This window comes from Hemicordylus capensis, chromosome 5, assembly GCF_027244095.1.
Source record: "Hemicordylus capensis ecotype Gifberg chromosome 5, rHemCap1.1.pri, whole genome shotgun sequence".
Classification (NCBI taxonomy): Eukaryota; Metazoa; Chordata; class Lepidosauria; order Squamata; family Cordylidae; genus Hemicordylus; species Hemicordylus capensis.
Window position 1 is genome coordinate 171,909,937 of NC_069661.1, and position 19,435 is coordinate 171,929,371.

Sequence of the window (19,435 nt, forward strand, 5' to 3'; positions counted from 1 at the left end):
GAGCTATTTTTGGAAGGGCGGTATAGAAATTGAATAAATGAACAACAACAACAACAACAACCTACAGCCTCAAGCTGCAGTCCTATACACACACAATGAGGCACCTGCAGATTCTAATGAAGCAAATAGGATGTGCACACATAACTGCATACAGGATTTCAGTGTGAAACCCAATTCTATACAAGTTTACCATTTGCAAAGGGATTCCACTCCCCTTGTGGCTGGAATCATTCATAATCTTACATGGCCAAAGGAGGCACTGCTTCAGAAAAAGCCAGTCCAGGCTACTTAAAACATTAATGATGTCATGTCTTAGAGTAAGAGAACTTCTGTCCAATACACCACTTCAAAAAGGGAGATATTCCAAGAAAGGCACACACACAGAGAGAATTCACAACCTCCTTAACAAGGAAAAAGCTGCTGCTGTTTGAAAGTGCACCCTGCACATGCGTACCCCATACTCCACTCCCCAAGCGGCAATGGAGAGTCGAGTGTCTCATCAGGTTCAGTTGACCACACGTCAAAGTCATGACAACATGGTCACGTTCCACTGGCCTTATTCCCGCAGATGTGTATGTGTGGAGCTGAACACATCACAGATTTTCTGTTGATATTGCAGAATGTATTTTTTAAAAATTAAGTTCCTGGCTATAAAGTTTAAATTCTGTGGTTTTGGGATGTGAACAAACAAAATAGGAGTAAACCAGTCATATTTATTTTGCAAGTTAAGATAGATGAATCCTACTTTTGATTTAGATTGCAAGCTTTTTGCACTATTCCACCATAATATCATCCTTGTCTTTTAATATTTCCAGGAATGCCTTGAAATGTGAAAAGTCAGCAAGACCTATGTAAATAATTATAGCCACATTACCACATCTGACTTGGTAGTGAACTTCTGAGTTTGCAAACTTTCTAAAGCCATCCATTTTACTGGCAGTTTGGCTCCTGTTTTATTGTGTACGCTGTAGTATTCTTTATCGTAGACATCTCTAGCGAGGCCAAAATCAGCAACCTTGACAGTGAATTTTTCATCAAGCCTAGAAAAATGACAAAAATCATTACTGGTGTCAAAACACCACAATTTACATTTTCTATGAATATTTTGGATCTTACAGTGCCTTGGAGACCATGGCTTTTGCAGAGTATGCATTTTAACAACTTAAACCGATATTTGTAATAAGCCTGGAGAACAATAATATATACAATGGCTATACACGAGAGACAAAACAGAGCCTTAAACAGGCTCCGGTTACCAGCTGACATGCTGCACAACCTTACGAGGCTGGAGCAAGAGCCTCATCTTCACAAGGAGCCAGGAAACGAACTGCACTTGCAGCCAGGCTTGGCTTGCAGCCCAGTGTGGGTCACGCAGCCTTCAGAGACATATTCTTGGAAGAGAAAAGGGCTTTTGTGACAAAGGGAGAGGAGCAAAAAATGGCTTCCCCATCCCCCTCCACCTGCTCTGGGCTGCAAGTCAAGCCTCACATGCAGCTCCTTTACCAGCTCCTTGTTCTTGCTCCACCCTCCTAAGACTGTACTGCATGTCAGACACCATTTACAAACAAACAAACAGCCATGTAGCAATTCAAATTTAATGATCCCATACCTGGCATTATTGAGATGCCCCAACACCTCTTACAAAATCTCTTTCACTATGACCTTAAAGTAGATACAGAAGTCATGGACAAATACACCTATACTCTTGGGTAACATTCAATAATGTCACTTGTTTTCTAGTAGCAGTTTCCTTAAAATGTGCCATTCCCCTCCCCCCTTGTCCCATCTACTTTTTGATACGAGAGGTTCCATTTTAACCAAAAATCCAGAATACTAGTCAGGATGTATCTCCATAACATTTCAAGCAAGATGCTGAGGCTCATTTCAGAACAGAAAGCCACTGTTCAACCCTCTCTGCAGCACACTAAATGTGTGTGTGTGTGGGGGGGGGGTGTTGAACGTTGGGCACATGATCAGCAGTGGCTGAAAGCCGTTCACCACTTCAGGCCAACAGGAATGAGCTGCCCTGCCCACATGGCTGGGTTCACCTTCAGGAGGCACCCAGTGCTGACACTGCCCCACCCCTTGCTGGCCCCAACTCCTGCCTCACATGCCCAGGCACTACCTTTCCCCTTTCTCATCACCAGTCTTGGCAGCGGTAGCAAGCTGCTGCTTCTGCTTGCGCAGTGCACCCTGAGGGAGGCAGTGTGAAGCATGTCTTTGATCTCTCCGTTGCCACTGTGCTACGAAGTCAGCAGCCACTGCCTCTCTGTCTCCCCTTTTCTCCATCAGCAAACTTGCTTACTTTATAGCAATAGCACTTGCATTTATATACCTCTCTATAGCCAAAGCTCTCTAAGTGGTTTACAATGATTTAGCATATTGCCCCCAACATTCTGGGTACTCATTTTACCGACCTCAGAAGGATGGAAGGCTGAGTCAACCTTGAGCCTCTGGTCAGGATCGAACTTGTAACCTTCTGGTTACAGGGCGGCAGTTTTACCACTGCGCCACCAGGGGCTCATTTGTCATTGGACAGGTTTGGTGCTGGAGGGAAAGGGAGCTGGTCTTGTGGTAGCAAGCTTGACTTGTCCCCTTAGCTAAGCAGGGTCTGCCCTGGTTACATATGAAAGGGAGGCTAGAAGTGTGAGCACTGCAAGATATTACCTTCAGGGGATGAAGCCGCTCTGCGAAGAGCAGAAGGTTTCAAGTTCCCCCCAAGCTAGGGCTGAGAGAGATTCCTGCCTGCAGCCTGGGAGAAGCCACTGCCAGTCTGTGTAGACAATACAGAGCTAGATGGACCAGTGGTCTGACTTAGTATATGGCAGCTTCCTATGTTCCTAAGAACATAAAAAGCTGCCTTATACTAAGTCAGACCATTGTTCCATTTAGCTCAGTATTGGCTCTATTGACTGGCAGTGGCTTTTCCAAGGCTTCAGGCAGGTGTCATTCCCATCCCTACATGGAGGTGCCAGGGATTGAACCTGGGACCCTCTCGATGCAAAGCAGATGCTCTACCACCGAGTTATGTCCCCATCCTCAAAAGGTGGCATACAGGGGTCTCCTATCCAGGGACTGACCACACCAAGACCTGCTCAACTTCAGCAAGGCGGTTGTATTGTGTGCCCTTAGACCAGTGGTTCCCAAACAGGGTTCCTCCAGAAATTTCTGAACTACAATTCCCATCATCCGCAGCTACAATTCTTTGTGGCTGAGGATTCTGGGAGTTGCAGTTCAGCAACATCTGGAGGAACCCTGGTTGAGAACCACTGTCTTAGACCACGCTCTGAAACCTCTGACACAGTGGTGGTGGGGAGTGGAGAGCTGTGTGGTGACAGGGGGTGGGTGAGGGTACATACTGCTTCCCCCAAAAGACCCCCAAAGGCAACACCTGGTGTGACCGCCTTATTCGCTTCATGGGGGAGCCACCCCTGTGCATGGTGAACTAGTAACACAATCATATCCCAACATGCCAGATATGGTATAGTGAAACAGTTACCGTTCACATGCTTAAGTTTTCTTTTTTAAGTATTGAGAGTTCATGACTGAGGAAATATTTGAGTTAGGGAGCTCTTGTTTACTTATCACTAGTCCCTATGTTTCATATTTTATTTCTGTGCTTCACTAACTTTTCACTTATATTACTGACTGAAGACATGGGAGTCGGCATCGTGGGAGGGCTTGCATTTTTAAAAAAAATTGGCTGGTGTGGGAGAATTCAGCATATTTCAATTTCATTTAATATAAAAAAACTATTAAGCGAATGATAAACAAATGGATTATTCATCTGCAAACTGGATAGTGAACATATATAGCTGTTTTATTGACATGCTGCATATACATTTATAAATGGGGGGAGGAAAATTACACCCCCATTTTCAAAAGGAACGGTTGGCTTTTTATGCCAATGGAACCCAAACATCACATATCTACAAAGTAAACTCTGTTAATTAATGCTGTTAAGCTCATTAATTCATAATGTGGGCGATGAATCAGCACAGCAATGCTGACAACTATTGTACCAAATCAATCACTGTGTGAACTAAACTGTCTGGTCACTCAGACACTAATAAGATTCTTAGTATAATTTTTGTTTGGTATAAAATTCTTGCACAGCAGAGTTCAAAGCAAAAACGAAGGCAGAACTATGGACAAAGCCTCATGATCAAGCCAGATCTTTTGTTTGTTTTCTTCCCATCATTCCACAGTGTTTACTTCTTCACAGTGCAGCAAACACATGCAGTTCATGGCTAACTTTAGTGACAGCATAATGAACCCAAAGAGCATATTGTGACAGCCTTCTAAAGTCCTTTGAAAACTTTTTTTTTTTTTACAGCTATGTCAAATATCATGGAGACATGAAACTATCATTGCTTTCATCCGTTCATTCATCTGTAATTGCTCCCATGGCAATAGCACACAATTGTATACAAGATGTTTTTTTGAAAGGTAATACACTACACAATGAAATGGACTTTTAAAAAAAACCCTGTCAAGTTTTCAGAACTAAATGGCATTTCAGGAACAAAGAAGCCTAAAGAATGCAGCCATGAAAGGATGAATTTCAGAGGGGATCCTTGGGATTTAAAGAGAGACATTTCATTAGTAGTTTGCTGCAAAGAAAAGAAGTCTACGGTTGCAATCCTATGCAAGCTTTCCTGGAAGTCATGTCCATAGAACACCACCCCAACCCTCAAATGTACATGGAATCACATTATTGTACTTACATACAATTTCTTGCTGCCAAATCTCTATGGACAAACTTTTTGCTTGCAAGGTATTTCATCCCCTTTGCCACTTGCAGGCCAAATCCAATCAAATCCTTTACTGTTGGGTTCTATAAAAACAGTCAGTGATGGCAATTAAAACATAGTGCAGTAGAATTAATTTCATTAACAAAATACAAATGATGACATAAACTTTAATTTTGGTTTACTGTTGGTCGGTTCTATTGTCTTACCATCAGTTATCTTAAAACTTTCTTAAGACTTGGAAACCTGGTGTCAGCCAACACAAAGAATTAAGTCCATTAAGATGTTTGAATTATACAAAGGGGCCATTCACACGACTGGGCAGGCAGGGGAGTGGGCGGGCGGGCAGGCTACGTGAATCTTACCTTCCTCACAGACGATCCATTAAAACGTTGCTGGGAGCATGGATCAGGCTCCCAGATGATCTGTTGCTGTGCCAGGCAGTGCAGAGCTCCGGAGGCCAGGACAATGTGTCCTGGCCTCTGGGCATCCCACAATGCACTGCGAACCGAACATGGTGAAATGGGGAATTCCCCCAGGAGATGGACGCTCTTGGCGTCTGTCTCTGTGACTCCTTGGGCTGAATGCACTCCGAGGAGACACACAATCCTGGAGACTGGATTAACGGTGCGCTGGCACCATTAACCCAAGCTAAAAAGCCAGGCTAGGCAGTGCTCCCCACCGGGATCAGGCCCGATCCTGGCAGTTCTCACACGCAGCCTAACCCAGGCTGGGTTTCCTTAGCCTGGGTTAGGCTGTGCATAAGAACAGCCTCAAAGTATACCGCAAATATCAGAACACACTAACTTATTGTTATCGGTGCTTGAAATAAGCGCATGTTTAATCCCATTAGATTTCTAGGTTGCTTCTTGCTTATATGAGCAGCACATTCTATGTATTCAGGAATAGTTCCCGCCAAGTTTAATGGGATATACTCTCACATATGCATAGGGCTGCTTACTTAGTAGATATAATCTGGCTTCAGTGGCCCAAATACTTCCAACCACCATCAGTTATACTAGAAAGTTAAATAGCAAGATACTGTCGGGAGACGGCAGGTGTGGAGCAAGAAGAGACAAAGAAACTTACCCCATTGCCAGAGAGGGCCCAGTCACTGCACCATGTGCCCTGACCACCATCCCAGCTTGAGGGGGACAGCATTTTGGCTTGGGGGCTTGTTGGGGCTGAACTGGCCCAGACAGAGAGGGAAGCCCAAGTGTGTGGCTGAGGTTGCGGTTTTGGACAGTCTGCGGAGACTTTCACATGATCTCGGAACAAGAGCTCATTTCGGCCTGAGATCTTGTGAGATTTGTCGGGATTGCCAGGAGCTGTATAAAGATAGACTGGCCAATGATGAGGGGCCGGTTACCAGTGAGAGCTCCTACTGGCAAGAGCTCTGTGAATTGATAAGACTTGTATGCACTCCAGAGGCTCTGTGAATGAACTCAACCTCCAAACCAGTAGTGCTAAAAACCTCTGAGGCTGAACTGGGCAGTAAGAAAGATAGGTGGCCAGAGGTGGCTTGTGGACTCAGGAACTTGACAGATTACGCAACTGAAACAATTACTTTACACAGTGTCTGCTACTGTACTGAATCTTCAACTCCACCCTTAGAAATAACTGCCTGGGATAATAGTGGAAAGTTACAGAGATAACAGACTTTGTGCCAATGAGAGCTTATGAGTTGTCATGGATGTTGGAATAAAATCGCTAAATTTTTCCTTATTTCATTTGATTCAGCTAAGGCCTAGAGATGATGACCTACCTACAGCCTTTGGTCCTCAAACTCAGTTGTGTTTCAGGAATTGTGTTTTTAGTATATATTTAAGGATTAGAAAAGGAAGTTACAGAGATTTATTAGAAATATGAGCTAAAATAACCATAGGTCAAAGAAGCAGTAACAAACAAATTTGCATGCGACAATACATTTACCAGAACGAAAGGACTGGGAGTCAGATGTTTTTCTTATGATCATACAGAAACATAACTAGGGAGAAATTTTAGGATTAAAAATGTGAAATTTTTGATGGAGATTCAGGTTGCCTTTGGCTTCCTCACTAGACTCTGTCCTTATTTTATAGTTTTGTAATGAAAAAATGTTCCTTGAAACTACTGTTTGAGATGCCCTGAATAATAGGAACATAGGAAGCTGCTCTATACCGAGTCAGACCATTGGTCTGTCTAGCTCAGTATTGTCTACACAGACTGGCAGTGGCTTCTCCAAGGTTGCAGGCAGGAATCTCTTTCAGCCCTATCTTGGAGAAGCCAGGGAAGGAACTTGGAACCTTCTGCTCTTTCCAGAGCGGCTCCATCCCGAGGGGAATATTTTACAGTGCTCACATTTCTAGTCTCCCTTTTATATGCAACCAGGGTAGACTCTGCTTAGCTAAGGGGACAAGTCATGCTTGCTACCACAAGACTAGCTCTCCTCTCCTAAATGATTGCTATGTTGATATCTTAATCTTTGTCTATGTTTTTGCCTGTATATGCTGAACTAGAAGTTAAAGGGGCTATTCTCATGATCGGGAAAAATCGGGCTAGGAAAGCCTAGCCTGACTTTTCCTGATCATGAGAACCACCGGGCTTGGCTGCGAGCACGGTGGTTCTCAAGCGGGTAACCCGCTCAAATACCCCTCCTCTTAGCCCGGGTTTGCGGAGCGAGTGCTCCACAAACCGGGGCTATCTGGTTGTGAGTAGCTGTGGCGTGGCATGGCTACTCATGAGTAGACCCCCAGAGGAGAGGCAAAAAGCCGCCTCCCGGCTCCGGGGGTCTCCTCAGTATGCCCTGCGCACTCGCGCAGGGCATACTGGGGCTTCCGGGGGCTGCGCGGCCCTCAAGCTCCCCAGCCCCCGCCGGCTCCATCACAGAGCCAGCAATCGTGTGGGCGGCCATTTTGGCCACCCAGGGCTCTGTTCCGATCGTGAGTGGGGAGAGTGGGCTTAGCCCGCTCTCCCTGCAAAACCAGGTCTCACGGATCGTAAGACCTGGCTCAAAGAGACTGCTCATGTGGAGCACCACGATCCGTGCGGATCCTGGCGCTTCTGCACAGCCTAACCCTACTTCTTAGCCCAGCTCTTACCTGGCTGCCAGGATAATGTGTTTTAATACTGTGCTTCAGCCATTAAAGGAATAAATTTTATTTATCCTCCACATAGCCCAAGGAGACACAGAGGCGGAGCCTAGAGCACCCGTCTAATGGGGGACTCCCTCAAGGCACTATGCTTGTTGTGTGGTGCCTTGTGGGATATCTAGAGGTCAGGAAAACAAGTCCTGGACTCTGTTGATCTGCACTGCTCCCAGCAGCATGGATTGTGTGGGTGTGTGGCTCATGCACCAAAGACACAAAGATCACTTGTCTGGGGGAAGGTAGGTTGAACCCTGCCTTCCCTCCCACCTGCCCAGGTATTGACCATGAAAATGACCTTATCGTATTTGTATAGAAGCTTCTTCTTGTGAGTCTTGATCTTTAAATATTGTTCACGAGGGCATACAATGACATTAACCAATGGTGTGGTGTAATTCTGGATTGGAGCCTTGCTCACAACAGTTTCCCAATACAGTAATCCCTCGACCTACGAACTACTCAACATCCGATGTTTTCGAGTTACGAGCGACAAAAAAGACCGGAAGTAGTTGCCGGTTTAGATTCAGCTTACTCGACCTACGAATTTTTAGATGCGGTTTCCTCGACTTACGAATGTTTCCAGACTTCCGTGGTGCGCTCTTCGACTTACGAAAATTTCGACCTCCGAACGTGCGTTCGGAATGGATTAATTACGTAAGTCGAGGGACCACTGTATAGCTTACAGCTACACTAAATATTGAGGTGCGAGACGTCTTCTACCAGAGGCAATCCATGACAGTCTCAGAACTATATTTTATAATCTGGAGCTATTGAGAAGGTGTAGGGTTTATATCTATGCACAACTGATATTCTGAAAATATTTAATGTTTTTGTTATATTGACTATTGTAGAAAAAAATATTGTTTGGAGGATCTCGTTAAACTAAACATCTCTACAAATGATTTACAATAATTCTTCTGGCACGGAAGATATTTTTCACAGATATGCTAAGATATGGTTAGTACATTCTGGTTTTGAGCATATTTATAAATGATCGTTGACCAAATCACAGTTAATGCTTTTAGATAGAACAGAACTGTAGTCACACACACACTGCCTAACTTTTCACTGTAATAAACAGGACCACAAATGCACTTACATGCGACTCATTCCTAATGAAGTTTCGAAGATCACCATGTTTCATGTAAGGAAGCACCACTAAAGGAGACCCTTCATTGGGCAAACAGATTCCAAGTAATGAAAGGACATTGGGATGAGTGAAATCTTTCATGATGATCCCTTCTTTCAGAAACTGGGCTACTTCATCCAAGTCTGTGATTCCTGAGAAATCCAGTAGCAAAATCAAATTTAAAATTACAATACTTCTCATATACAGTACATTATAAACCTAAGATTTACAGAACACGTTTTACAGATATGACACTTATAAATCCTTTCCTTTATTCTAAATGGTCTTTAGGCACAGCTATAAAAATCTGGATATGACTTCTCTTTCAAAATTATATACAGCATGCCTAGTCATAGAAGAAGAAATTTTTAAAAACCTCTGTTTTTGTTTTTGTTGTATTTTATTGTAGTTCTCATTTCTGTTTTAAATTGTTTTTAATTGTGTGCTTTACTTTATTGTTGTTCTATTGCCTTATTTTGTTGTTCTATTGCCTTATTTCCACCAAGAGAACAAATGTTATGGGGTGGCCATGGTGTAAAATGTTACTGGTGTAAAATTTACACCATCATTTTTATGGTGTAAAATGATACTATCACATTGAGGCTATTCACATGAGCAGCCCAGCCTGGGTTGGGCTGCTCGTGTGGAGCACCAGGATCACTTCTGATCCTGGAGCTTCTGCCCCACTAGCACGACTTTATACTCTGGCCCTTAACCAGGCTTAGAGGGTGAGAGCACACCCTCAACCCCAGGTCTCGGATCCTGTGTGCGCTCAGGCTGCACACAGACCAAGTGCCTAGAGTGCCCGACTCATGGGAAACCCCCCACTTGGGGATTCCTGGAGGCTGGGACTCGTTTTCCCAGCCTCCAGTGATACATGCTGCTCAGAGAAGCGCAGATCATGTGGGCGCATCATGGTGTACCAAAGAGGAGATCAGCAATTGTCTGGGGGGAAGGCAGGTTCAACCCTTCCTCTCCACTCCCCCATCCCTGTACTGGTCGTGTGCACAACCTCATTCTCTTTCTTCCATTTAATATTTATCACTGGTGGGGGAAGGATGATGTGGGCATGGTGAGACAAATACATATTTAGTGTAGCTTTCTACAGACTATGCAAAGACATTGATGGAAAATGGTCCATATTCAACCAATACTGTTTGTGAACATGCAGTTCTGTAACAGACAGTAGTATAAATTGCCTCTGCTTACTCTAACATTGATTCTGGCCCATTATTTTAAAAAAATAAATGCTATGACTTACGATTCAAGGACTTCACAGCACAATGAACTTTCTTGCCATCAGTATCCAACAAAGTTCCATGGTAGACACACCCAAAGTGTCCTGAATAAAAGGGAGAAAGATTAGCTTTCTGCTTCCCACCATATAGAGATTACAACATGACAAAGTCACTGCAGCTGTCTTCCTGTGCTCTTTCAGACAACTGTAATATAGGATTTAAACAAAGATAATAGTAGATTCAGGACAGACAAAAGAAAGGACCTTTTCACACAGTGTATATATAACTAAGTTGTGGAAGATGTAGCAATGGACGCCGCTTAAATGGCTTTTAAAAAGGGATTCAACAAATTCATGGAAGATAAGTCTGTCCATGGCTACTGGTCATGATGGCTAAATGTTCAGAGAAAGCATTCTGCTGAATACCATATGCTGCAAACAAGGGAGGGCCATTCCTTCATGCAGAAACATAATAAAAACAATAGTAGAATTATTAAAAATGATGCACATTCTAGATTCTTCTAAAACTAGTATCTTCATAGGAAGGAACATAGAAAGCTGCGATATACTGAGTCAGACCCTAGGTAGGGGTGTGCACAGAACCGCCAACTGTGGTCCGGCACTGGGGTGGGGGGTAGCTTTAAGAGCGGCGGGAGGGTTTACTTACTCCTCCCGTTGCTTTCCCGCTCTGGCGCCGTAATGCTAAGAGTAATCGGGGCGGCAGTATACCTCCCTGCTGCCCCTTCCCCGATGTTGCTGGAAAAAACTCCCAGCAGTCCTTTGCGCTAGCGCATGTCACAGAGATGTGAAGTGCACGCACAATGTGTGTGCGCGCAAAGGACTGCTGGGAGTTTTTTCCAGCAACATCGGGGAAGGGGCGGCAGGGAGGTATCCTGCCGCCCCAATTACTCTTAGCATTATGGCGCCAGAGCGAGAAAGCGGCGGGAGGGGTAAGTAAACCCTCCCGCCGCTCTTAAAGTTACCCCACACCCGAACCGGACCGCCCAGGTCTGGACTGGTCCGTAGGCTTTTTCAAAGGCCTCCGGACCGGTCCGGGCCCATCCATAACCCTAGGTCCATCTAGCTCAGTATTGTCTACACAGATTGGCAGCGGCTTCTCCAAGGTTCCAGGGAGGAATCTCTCTCAGCCCTAGGCTTGGAGATGCCAGGGAAGGAACTTGGAACCTTCTGCTCTTCCCAGAGTGGCTTCATCCCGAGGGGAATATCTTACAGTGCTCAAACTTCTAGTCTCCCTTTCATATGCAACCAGACCAGACCCTGCTTAGCTTAAGGGGACAAGTCATGCTTGCTACCACAAGACCAGCTCTCTTCTCTCAACTTAAGAATGCATAACTTCGAATGCAAAAGAATCAGGCTCAGAAAAACCATGGTCATTGGATTTCAGCCATAATCTTTTGTGTACGTAATTCCCAAGTAACTCAAGCCTCATCTACATGAACGACATAATGAAGTTATTGAGTGGACGGAACCAATTTAGACTGGAGGGATTGCATTTTTAAATTCTCCATTGTAAAAGCTTCTGAAGGTGGTGGTGTTGAAACCTAGCACAACAGAGAATGATACCCCCTGCTAATTTGGCAAAGACGCACCTTTTAACGTAGTGATTCTCTTTATTTAGCAGGGGGAGAGTAACTGGCCCTATCCACCCCCAGCACAGTACCTCCAGTGACTGTTGCTGGTGTCTGTCTTATGTTTCTGTTTAGATTGTGAGCCCTTTGGGGACAGGGATCCATCTTATTTATTATTTCTCTGTGTAAATAATGAGCTATTTTTGGAAGGGTGGTATAGAAATCAAATAAATAAATAAATATATTAGCCCAACCTGCTCTGGGCTCTCTGCAAGTGTTTTCTACTTGCAGAGAGTTTTTAGCATAGGGGAATATTAACAAAGAGACCTCTCTATCCACAATCCATGGGACAAACCATTAATTTCCGCCTCATTATCTCCTCATTCTGCTGTAAACCAGGACTCAGTGGAACTTATTTCTGGAGTAAACATGCATAGAACCAGGCTGTTAGAAATCTGAGCAGGAATCTGAACCCAGGTTTTCCCAACTGAAGTCACATTATGCACATTATCCTGTACAAAATTTTTAAACAAAGTATACCCCCTCAAATTATGAAAAGCAATACTCCACAATACAAGTTTATATAACACAAATTGGATGAATTGATTTGTGTTATATTGACATGGGAATACAGCAATTACTTATTTAATTCAGACAGGTATATGATGCATGATTGTGGAGAAGCATGGATTGAAATGACCACTTAAAACACCCACCTCTTCCTATTACTTCACTAAAATGCACTATCAGGCTATCAGCACCAATAACCACGTGCTCAACTTCTTTGACCAAGTCTGGATTTAATGCACTGATGTCAATGTGGACATTTGTCTGCAACAATGGACTGGCTAAATCAGAGTCTCCGGTAGACAGAATGGGAGACAGGTCTGTGTGAGGATATTGGGCTGGTCTGCAGGATCCGTTCTGAGATAAAGCTGGAAACTGATCTATAAGAAAAACAGAAGTGATTGTCAATAGTGAGTTCCATTATAGCAGGACTTACTCTGAGCCCCAGAACCGGATTTGACTGCTAGAACTTAATGCTGGAATGTTTAATTTTAGTAAAGAAAAATTAGTGGGAAGGCCTCTTAGGCAGAGGCGTATCTAGGGAAAATAGCACCTAGGGCAAGCACTGAAATTGTGCCCCCTGTCCAAACATCTGACACCCATCTTTCAGATAACTTTACCATAATATCAGCTGGAAAATACAAGTCAAGCTTGTTAATCTTTTAATATTTCAAAAACTATTTAGCAGTCAATGTAGCCAGACCAAAAAATGCTGGGAAACTACAAATTTCAGTATGCTGGGGCTCATGAAATACCCAAATACTATGTGGAGGTATACTTGGAAAACTAAACAGAAGTGCCTGTCTAACTTCCTCCTATGCATTGTAGCATCACTAATATATATGTTTTAAAAATAAATGGATAATTTGACTTTTCCCAGATACTCTGTAAATAATTAAAGGATATGCAGAGTAAACTGTGTCACTGCTTGGAATATATTCTAGTATTTCAGAAAGACAGTTAAAATGAGAGAAAGAGAGCAAGAAACTCCCAGTGGGCCTTAATACTAAGGCTTTCACACTGATTCAAAGACAAACTTACCATTAATAGCCATATTATTAAGACATCACATTTAACTCACTTATCATAAGAAGCAAAGTAAGAGCAAATGAATACAATCCTAGCTCATAAGCTTCAGCTCAGTATTCACAAGCCCTGATTCTCTGTACATAGTGCTAATCTGAACATGTGTACAGTGACATATTATATATTTTTTTACCTGTAGCCCCTTCGGTAGGCTTCCTAAAGGCCATGGGGGGTGGTCTGCAAAGGTTCCCCCTCCCCCCGCTGGCCTCTAGGGCCTTGCAGGGACCATTTGAGCAGGTGAGGTGGCCATTTTTTAAAATGTTTTTTTTAAAAAATGGCTGCTGAAAACAAAATGGCCACCACACATGCTCAAATGGCCTCTGCAAGGCCTGGCATGGCCTAGGGCCTCACAGAGGCCATTTGAGCATGCACAGTGGCCATTTTGTTTTCGGTGGCCATTTTTAAAATTTTTAAAAATGGCACCCCCACTTCAAGTGGCACCCAAGGCACGTGCCCTGCTTACCCTACCCTAGATACGCCCCTGCTCTTAGGTCAAAAGATACAACTTGCAGAAAGACTTAAGCTCCAGGAAAGGCTTGAACTCCAGGACTTCTCTGTGTAAAAAACTATACAAATTCTCTTGCATTTACTGGGATATGAACACTGGTATTTAATTATCTCCACACTTTTGTATATTGTATTCTTAAGTGGTAATCCACTTCTGCTTCTACATTTACTATTATCTTGACAATTAGCAAGGCTGCCATGTGGAAATCCTAAATTTTACTTGGGGACGAAGTGGCCTACTTCAATTTCCTGGAGTTGTTCTACTTAGAACCAAGCTCAAAATTATGTCTACAGTTATCTATACTTGAGTTATCCTTATGGAAGCATAAAACTGGGAAATGACACATTAGTGAGAAGAAGGAAACAGCAAAGACCAGGGGTTATTGTCACATTATAATCTAGTGGGCTACTGGAAATCTGATGAATACGCCCTAAGTATCCATGACTATATTTATCTAGTGGTAAATATTCAACTAGGAAAATGGCTTGAGTGACTCATTTCCTGCAGTTTATAAAGATAACACAGTCAAAATACAGCAGATGTAACATTTGCTCCAAATTACTTCAATATAGGAATTGTAATATCTCACTAAAAACAGGTTTTAAAATTGTATAAGACAGATATTTATAGATATTTGTTTTTAGTTATTGTTTTAACTTTTGTAAAATGCAATTGGTATCAATCTGGAATTACTTCACAGATGCACTGTATGAGCACACAAACTAGTTATAGCTCCTCCATAAGAGTGCTTTCTGAGACCGAGAAAGAGAGTCATTCAGATCCTCATGCACAAAGATCCTAACACCAGTTATGGGAGATGAAGCTGGGCAAATTCATGAGGCTCTTTCCCTTTTTCATGGCTGATAATCTAGAAGCCTTGCCCATATATGTGAGGTTGTCTTGCTGGATCACAGGGAGGCCTCAGAAGGTGATACACTGATCAGCGACACTGGTGGTGTTTAGGGTCCATGTATGAGCATACTTGGGTGCAGTGTTCCCTCTAACAAGGATTCCCAGATGTTGTTCACTACAACTCCCAGGATCCTTAGCTGCAGTGCCTTTGGCTGGGGATTATGGGAGTGTAGTCAACATCTGGGAATCACTGTTAGAGGAAACACTGCTTGGTGCCATATTTTTGCAGACACAATGTACTGTATGGTCTGGTAACAGACAAGTTAAGTCAAATGTGAAATTGCACACATTTTGTGCATGATCCAACCATACTTAAGACACACTGATTTCAACGGGAGAGATGAGCATGCGCTTAAATCTTTCCCACTGAAAATCAACAAGGCTAAACGGTGCTTAACTAATATTAGATTGTACACACTAAATTTTATCAGATCTTCAGGCAAATCAGCTTCTGCAAAAGTGTACTATCAAAACTGGACATATTCACTTTAATATTCACTTTACTATTCACTAGGCACTCACTATACGGTTTCATACAACAAACCTTGGTGGATTGTTTCCTGAATTAAAGATCCTTTTAAAAAAAAATTCACAGTAATGAACATGAATACCTCCAGGATGCAAGGTTATTTTAAGCTGAAAACACACAACAGCTGTAACTCCTCCTGAAGGATCTGTATGTGGCTTGGGAGTGCTCCTGGTCCTGGATCCAAAACTCTCTCTGGTTTTTCAGGTTGAGGCAGTGGCCAGGAGGCTGGAGTGTTTTTTAATCAGCTTCAGCTATTATACACATCAGCTATTACCATTTCTGGGGGGTAAATGACCTTAGAACAGTGGTGCATATGCTGGTAACTTCTGGTCTTTACTACTGTAATGGACTGTACGTGGGGCTGCCTTTGTATGCAGTCCGGAAACTACAATTGGTACAGAATGCGGCAGCCAGACTGGTCTCTGGGACAACCCAAAGGACCCATAACAGTGATTTTAAAAGAACTGCACTAGCTGCCAATATGTTTCCAAACAAAACACGAAGTGCTGGTTATTATTTCCTCCAAAGCGGTCTTGGAGGAAACTGATTATCTAGACGTATTTCAAACTGGCTTTCAGGCGGACTATGGGGTAGAGGCTGCCTTGGTCAGCCTGAGGATGATCTCCAATTGGGAATTGACAGAGGAAGTGTGATTCTGTTGGTCCTTTTGGATCTGTCGGTGGCTTTTGATACTATTGACCTTAGTATCCTTCTGGAACCTCTGAGGGGGTTGGGAGTGGGAGGCACTGCTTTGCAGTGGTTCCACTCATACCTCACTGGCAGATTCCAGATTGTGTCCCTTGGAGACTGTTGTTCTTCAAAATCTGAACTTTTGTATGGTGTCCCTCAGGGCTCTGTAATGTCTCCAATGTTGTTTAACATCTACATGAAACTGCTAGGAGAGATCATCAGGAGATTTGGTGCACGGTGTTATCAATATGCTGATGACCCCCAGATCTATTTCTCCATGTCGACATCATCAGAAGAAGGCATAACTTTCCTAAATGCCTGCCCGGAGGCAGTAATGGGCTGGATGAGGGATAACAAACTGAGACTGAATCCAGATAAGACAGAGGAACTCATTGTGCGGGGTTGAAAATCAGAAGACTATATTGATTGGCCAGTTCTGGATAGGGTCACGCTCACCCAGAAGGAACAGGTGTGCAGTCTGGGGGTGCTTCTGGATCAGAACCTCTCCCTGGTGTCCCAGGTTGAGGTGCTTTTTATCAGCTTTGGCTGATACACCAGCTGCGTCTGTTTCTTGAGATGAACAACCTCAAAACAGTGGTACATCTGCTGGTAACCTCTAGGCTGGATAATTGCAATGCGCTCTATGTGGGGCTGCCTTGTACATAGTCCAGAAACTGCAGTTGGTTCACAACATGGCAGCCAGGTTGGTCTCTGGGTCATCTAGGAGAGACCATATTACTCCTGTGTTGAAGGAAATGAACTGGCTGCCAATACGTTTCCGAGCAAAAATACAAGGTCATTACCTATAAAGCCCTAAACAGCTTAGGCCCTGGGTATTTAAGAAAACATCTTCTTCGCCATGAGCCCACCGCCTGTTAAGATCATCTGGAGAGGTACGTCTGCGGCTGCCACCAACTCGTCTGGAGGCTACTCAGGAACGGGCCTTCTCTGTTGGAGCCCATGGACTTTGGAATGCACTCCCTGTTGAAATAAGAGCCTCCCCATCTCTGGCAACTTTTTAAAAGGCACTGAAGACACATTTATTCACCTAGGCTTTTAATTAGATTTATAGTTTTAAATAATTTTAATACTGGATTTTAAAGGTTTTTAATCTTTTAAATGATTTTAATTAATTGATTTAATGTTTTAAATGATTTTAATTGTAAACTGCCCAGAGACACAAGTTTTGGGCGGTACCGAAATATTTTAAATAAATAAAATTATCTAGAAAACCCTCAACAGTTTGGGTCCAAGAAACTTAAGAAAGTGCCTTCTTTGTCATGAATGCTGTTGCCTATTAAGATCATCTGGAGAGGTCCAGTTATGGTTGCCGCCAGATCGTTTGGTGGCAATTCAGGACCAGGCCTTCTCTTTGGCTGCCCCGGGGCTTTGGAATATTGATTGATTGATTGATTAAGTGCCGTCAAGTTGGTGTTGATTCTTAGTGATCACATAGATAGATTCTTTCCAGGATGATCTGTCATCAGCTTGGCCTTTATGGTCTCTCAGTGGCACATTCATTGTTGTTGTAATCAAGTCCATCCACCTTGCTGCTGGTCTTCCTCTTCTTCTCTTTCCTCCAGCTTTTCCCAGCACTGTGGACTTCTCAAGGGAGCTGGGTTTTCACATAATGTGAAATAATTGGTGCATAATGTGAAATATGTTCCCTGTTAAAGTAAGAGCATCTCTTTCTCTTTTTGGATTTTAGGAAGACCTTCAAGATACACCTGTTTTCTCAGACTTTTAACTGAAATTAATTTTAAACTGTTTGTTTTTATCCCAAGAGATTGTTTTAACTTTTTATTCTGTGAAATTGTTTTAATTGTCTTTTACCCTGTCTTATATTTGTTGTGTTTTAAATTGTATACACCGCCTAGAGATGCATATATCAGGTAGTATATAAATATGATTAAATAAATAAATATCTGATATATAAATTTGAAGCTTTTCACATTTTGTAGAATAATGTCAGTATTAATTGAATTCTATTACTAATTTATTTGTAATTTCACTCATTAACTACTACTAAATTACAAATATTAAATCACAATGTTTAAATACCTATATATGACATGTAAATCTATTTGATACAATTATGAGATCAAGTTTTATTAGAAACTAGTCATGAAGCCCGTTACATTAACGGGCGCTAGGAGGAGGATTATCAGGTGCGCCGCCGTGGCCCGCTTCTCCGGGCCGCTTGCTCCGCCGCCGTTGGCCCCCGCCATGACGGCAGCCTGAGAGTCCCCTCAGCTGCTGGTAGCAGGAGAGCCACTGGCTCGCTCCCTTCCTTGCCTGCCTCTCCCTCACTTTTTCCCCTCCCTTCCCCTGCTGGCGGTGCTTCTCGCGATAGCCGGGAAGGCCGGCACCCTCCCTGCCCGCCTCCCTTAGGCTGCCTACTGCTCTCAGTCCTCTCCTCCTCCTCCTGCTGCCGCCGCCACACTGCCTGTGCCTGGCGGCTCCAGCCTGCTTCTCCCCGCCCTGACATCAACCCGCCCTCGCTCTCTCGTTCTTCCCCTTCTCCCGCCCCGTGTGGCTGGCTGGCTCCCTAGGGTGTCCTGGAGTCCCATGGGACTCAACGCCGTCCGTTGCTGCGTACGCGTGCGCCACGCATGCGCAGAACACCTGCCAGAGACACGGACGCAGGACACGGACGCAGGTACCTTAGGGTTTTATTATATAGGATGGTTCTTGTGAATTACTTCATTCTTATAGATCTATTTAATATAGAAATAGCATCATTGTACTCTGTTTGCAGTCTCTGGGCTGCAAGAAGATTACATCAGACTGTGAGTAGCAGGCATAAGTGGATGAGCCATTATTTTATTCTGTGAGCTGATTTTATTCTGCTGATGCTCCAACAGTCCACAGAGCATAGATATGATGTTTGGATATATTCTGAGCCTTAACAAATATTCCCAGGCTTCAGCCTGGAATCTGAGCCAAACTTTATCACATCACCTCAGCAGCCTTTCCTATGACACAGAAAGGCACGTATCCAACATTCCAACACTATCTTGTGTTGATTGCAGTATCTGAAGTCAAGAACTTGAGATCTAACACCCCTAACCTAGAGCTGTGGTATAACCTAGAGCTAAATCTTTTACTTAACACACAATTAAAATCAACATAATTTACCCTAATACAAACAAACAAACAAACAAACCAGTACCGCATTATCAGCTAAAATTTTAAGACATGAAAAGTGACAACTCTCCCAATTATATAACCCAGGCAGATAATGTATTTGAACAGTGCATTGTATTACAAAAGGTATATAGATTTCTCACTCACTCACTACACTCACACACT

The 19,435-nt window shown here is 43.3% G+C and overlaps 1 protein-coding gene across 8 annotated transcripts in view; it reads right to left on the minus strand.

Moving 5' to 3' along the window:
* The window catches only part of MET (MET proto-oncogene, receptor tyrosine kinase), a 159,195-nt gene that overhangs the window by 3,163 nt on the left and 136,597 nt on the right, over positions 1 to 19,435 (minus strand). For all 8 annotated transcript variants that reach the window (XM_053254301.1, XM_053254297.1, XM_053254303.1 and 5 more), the window contains 5 exons: positions 12,548 to 12,778; positions 10,267 to 10,347; positions 8,976 to 9,157; positions 4,728 to 4,837; positions 875 to 1,040 (listed from right to left, as the gene is read on the minus strand). In XM_053254301.1, the coding sequence (XP_053110276.1) occupies positions 875 to 1,040; positions 4,728 to 4,837; positions 8,976 to 9,157; positions 10,267 to 10,347; positions 12,548 to 12,778 (770 nt within the window). The remainder of the gene's footprint in view (positions 1 to 874; positions 1,041 to 4,727; positions 4,838 to 8,975; positions 9,158 to 10,266; positions 10,348 to 12,547; positions 12,779 to 19,435) is intronic.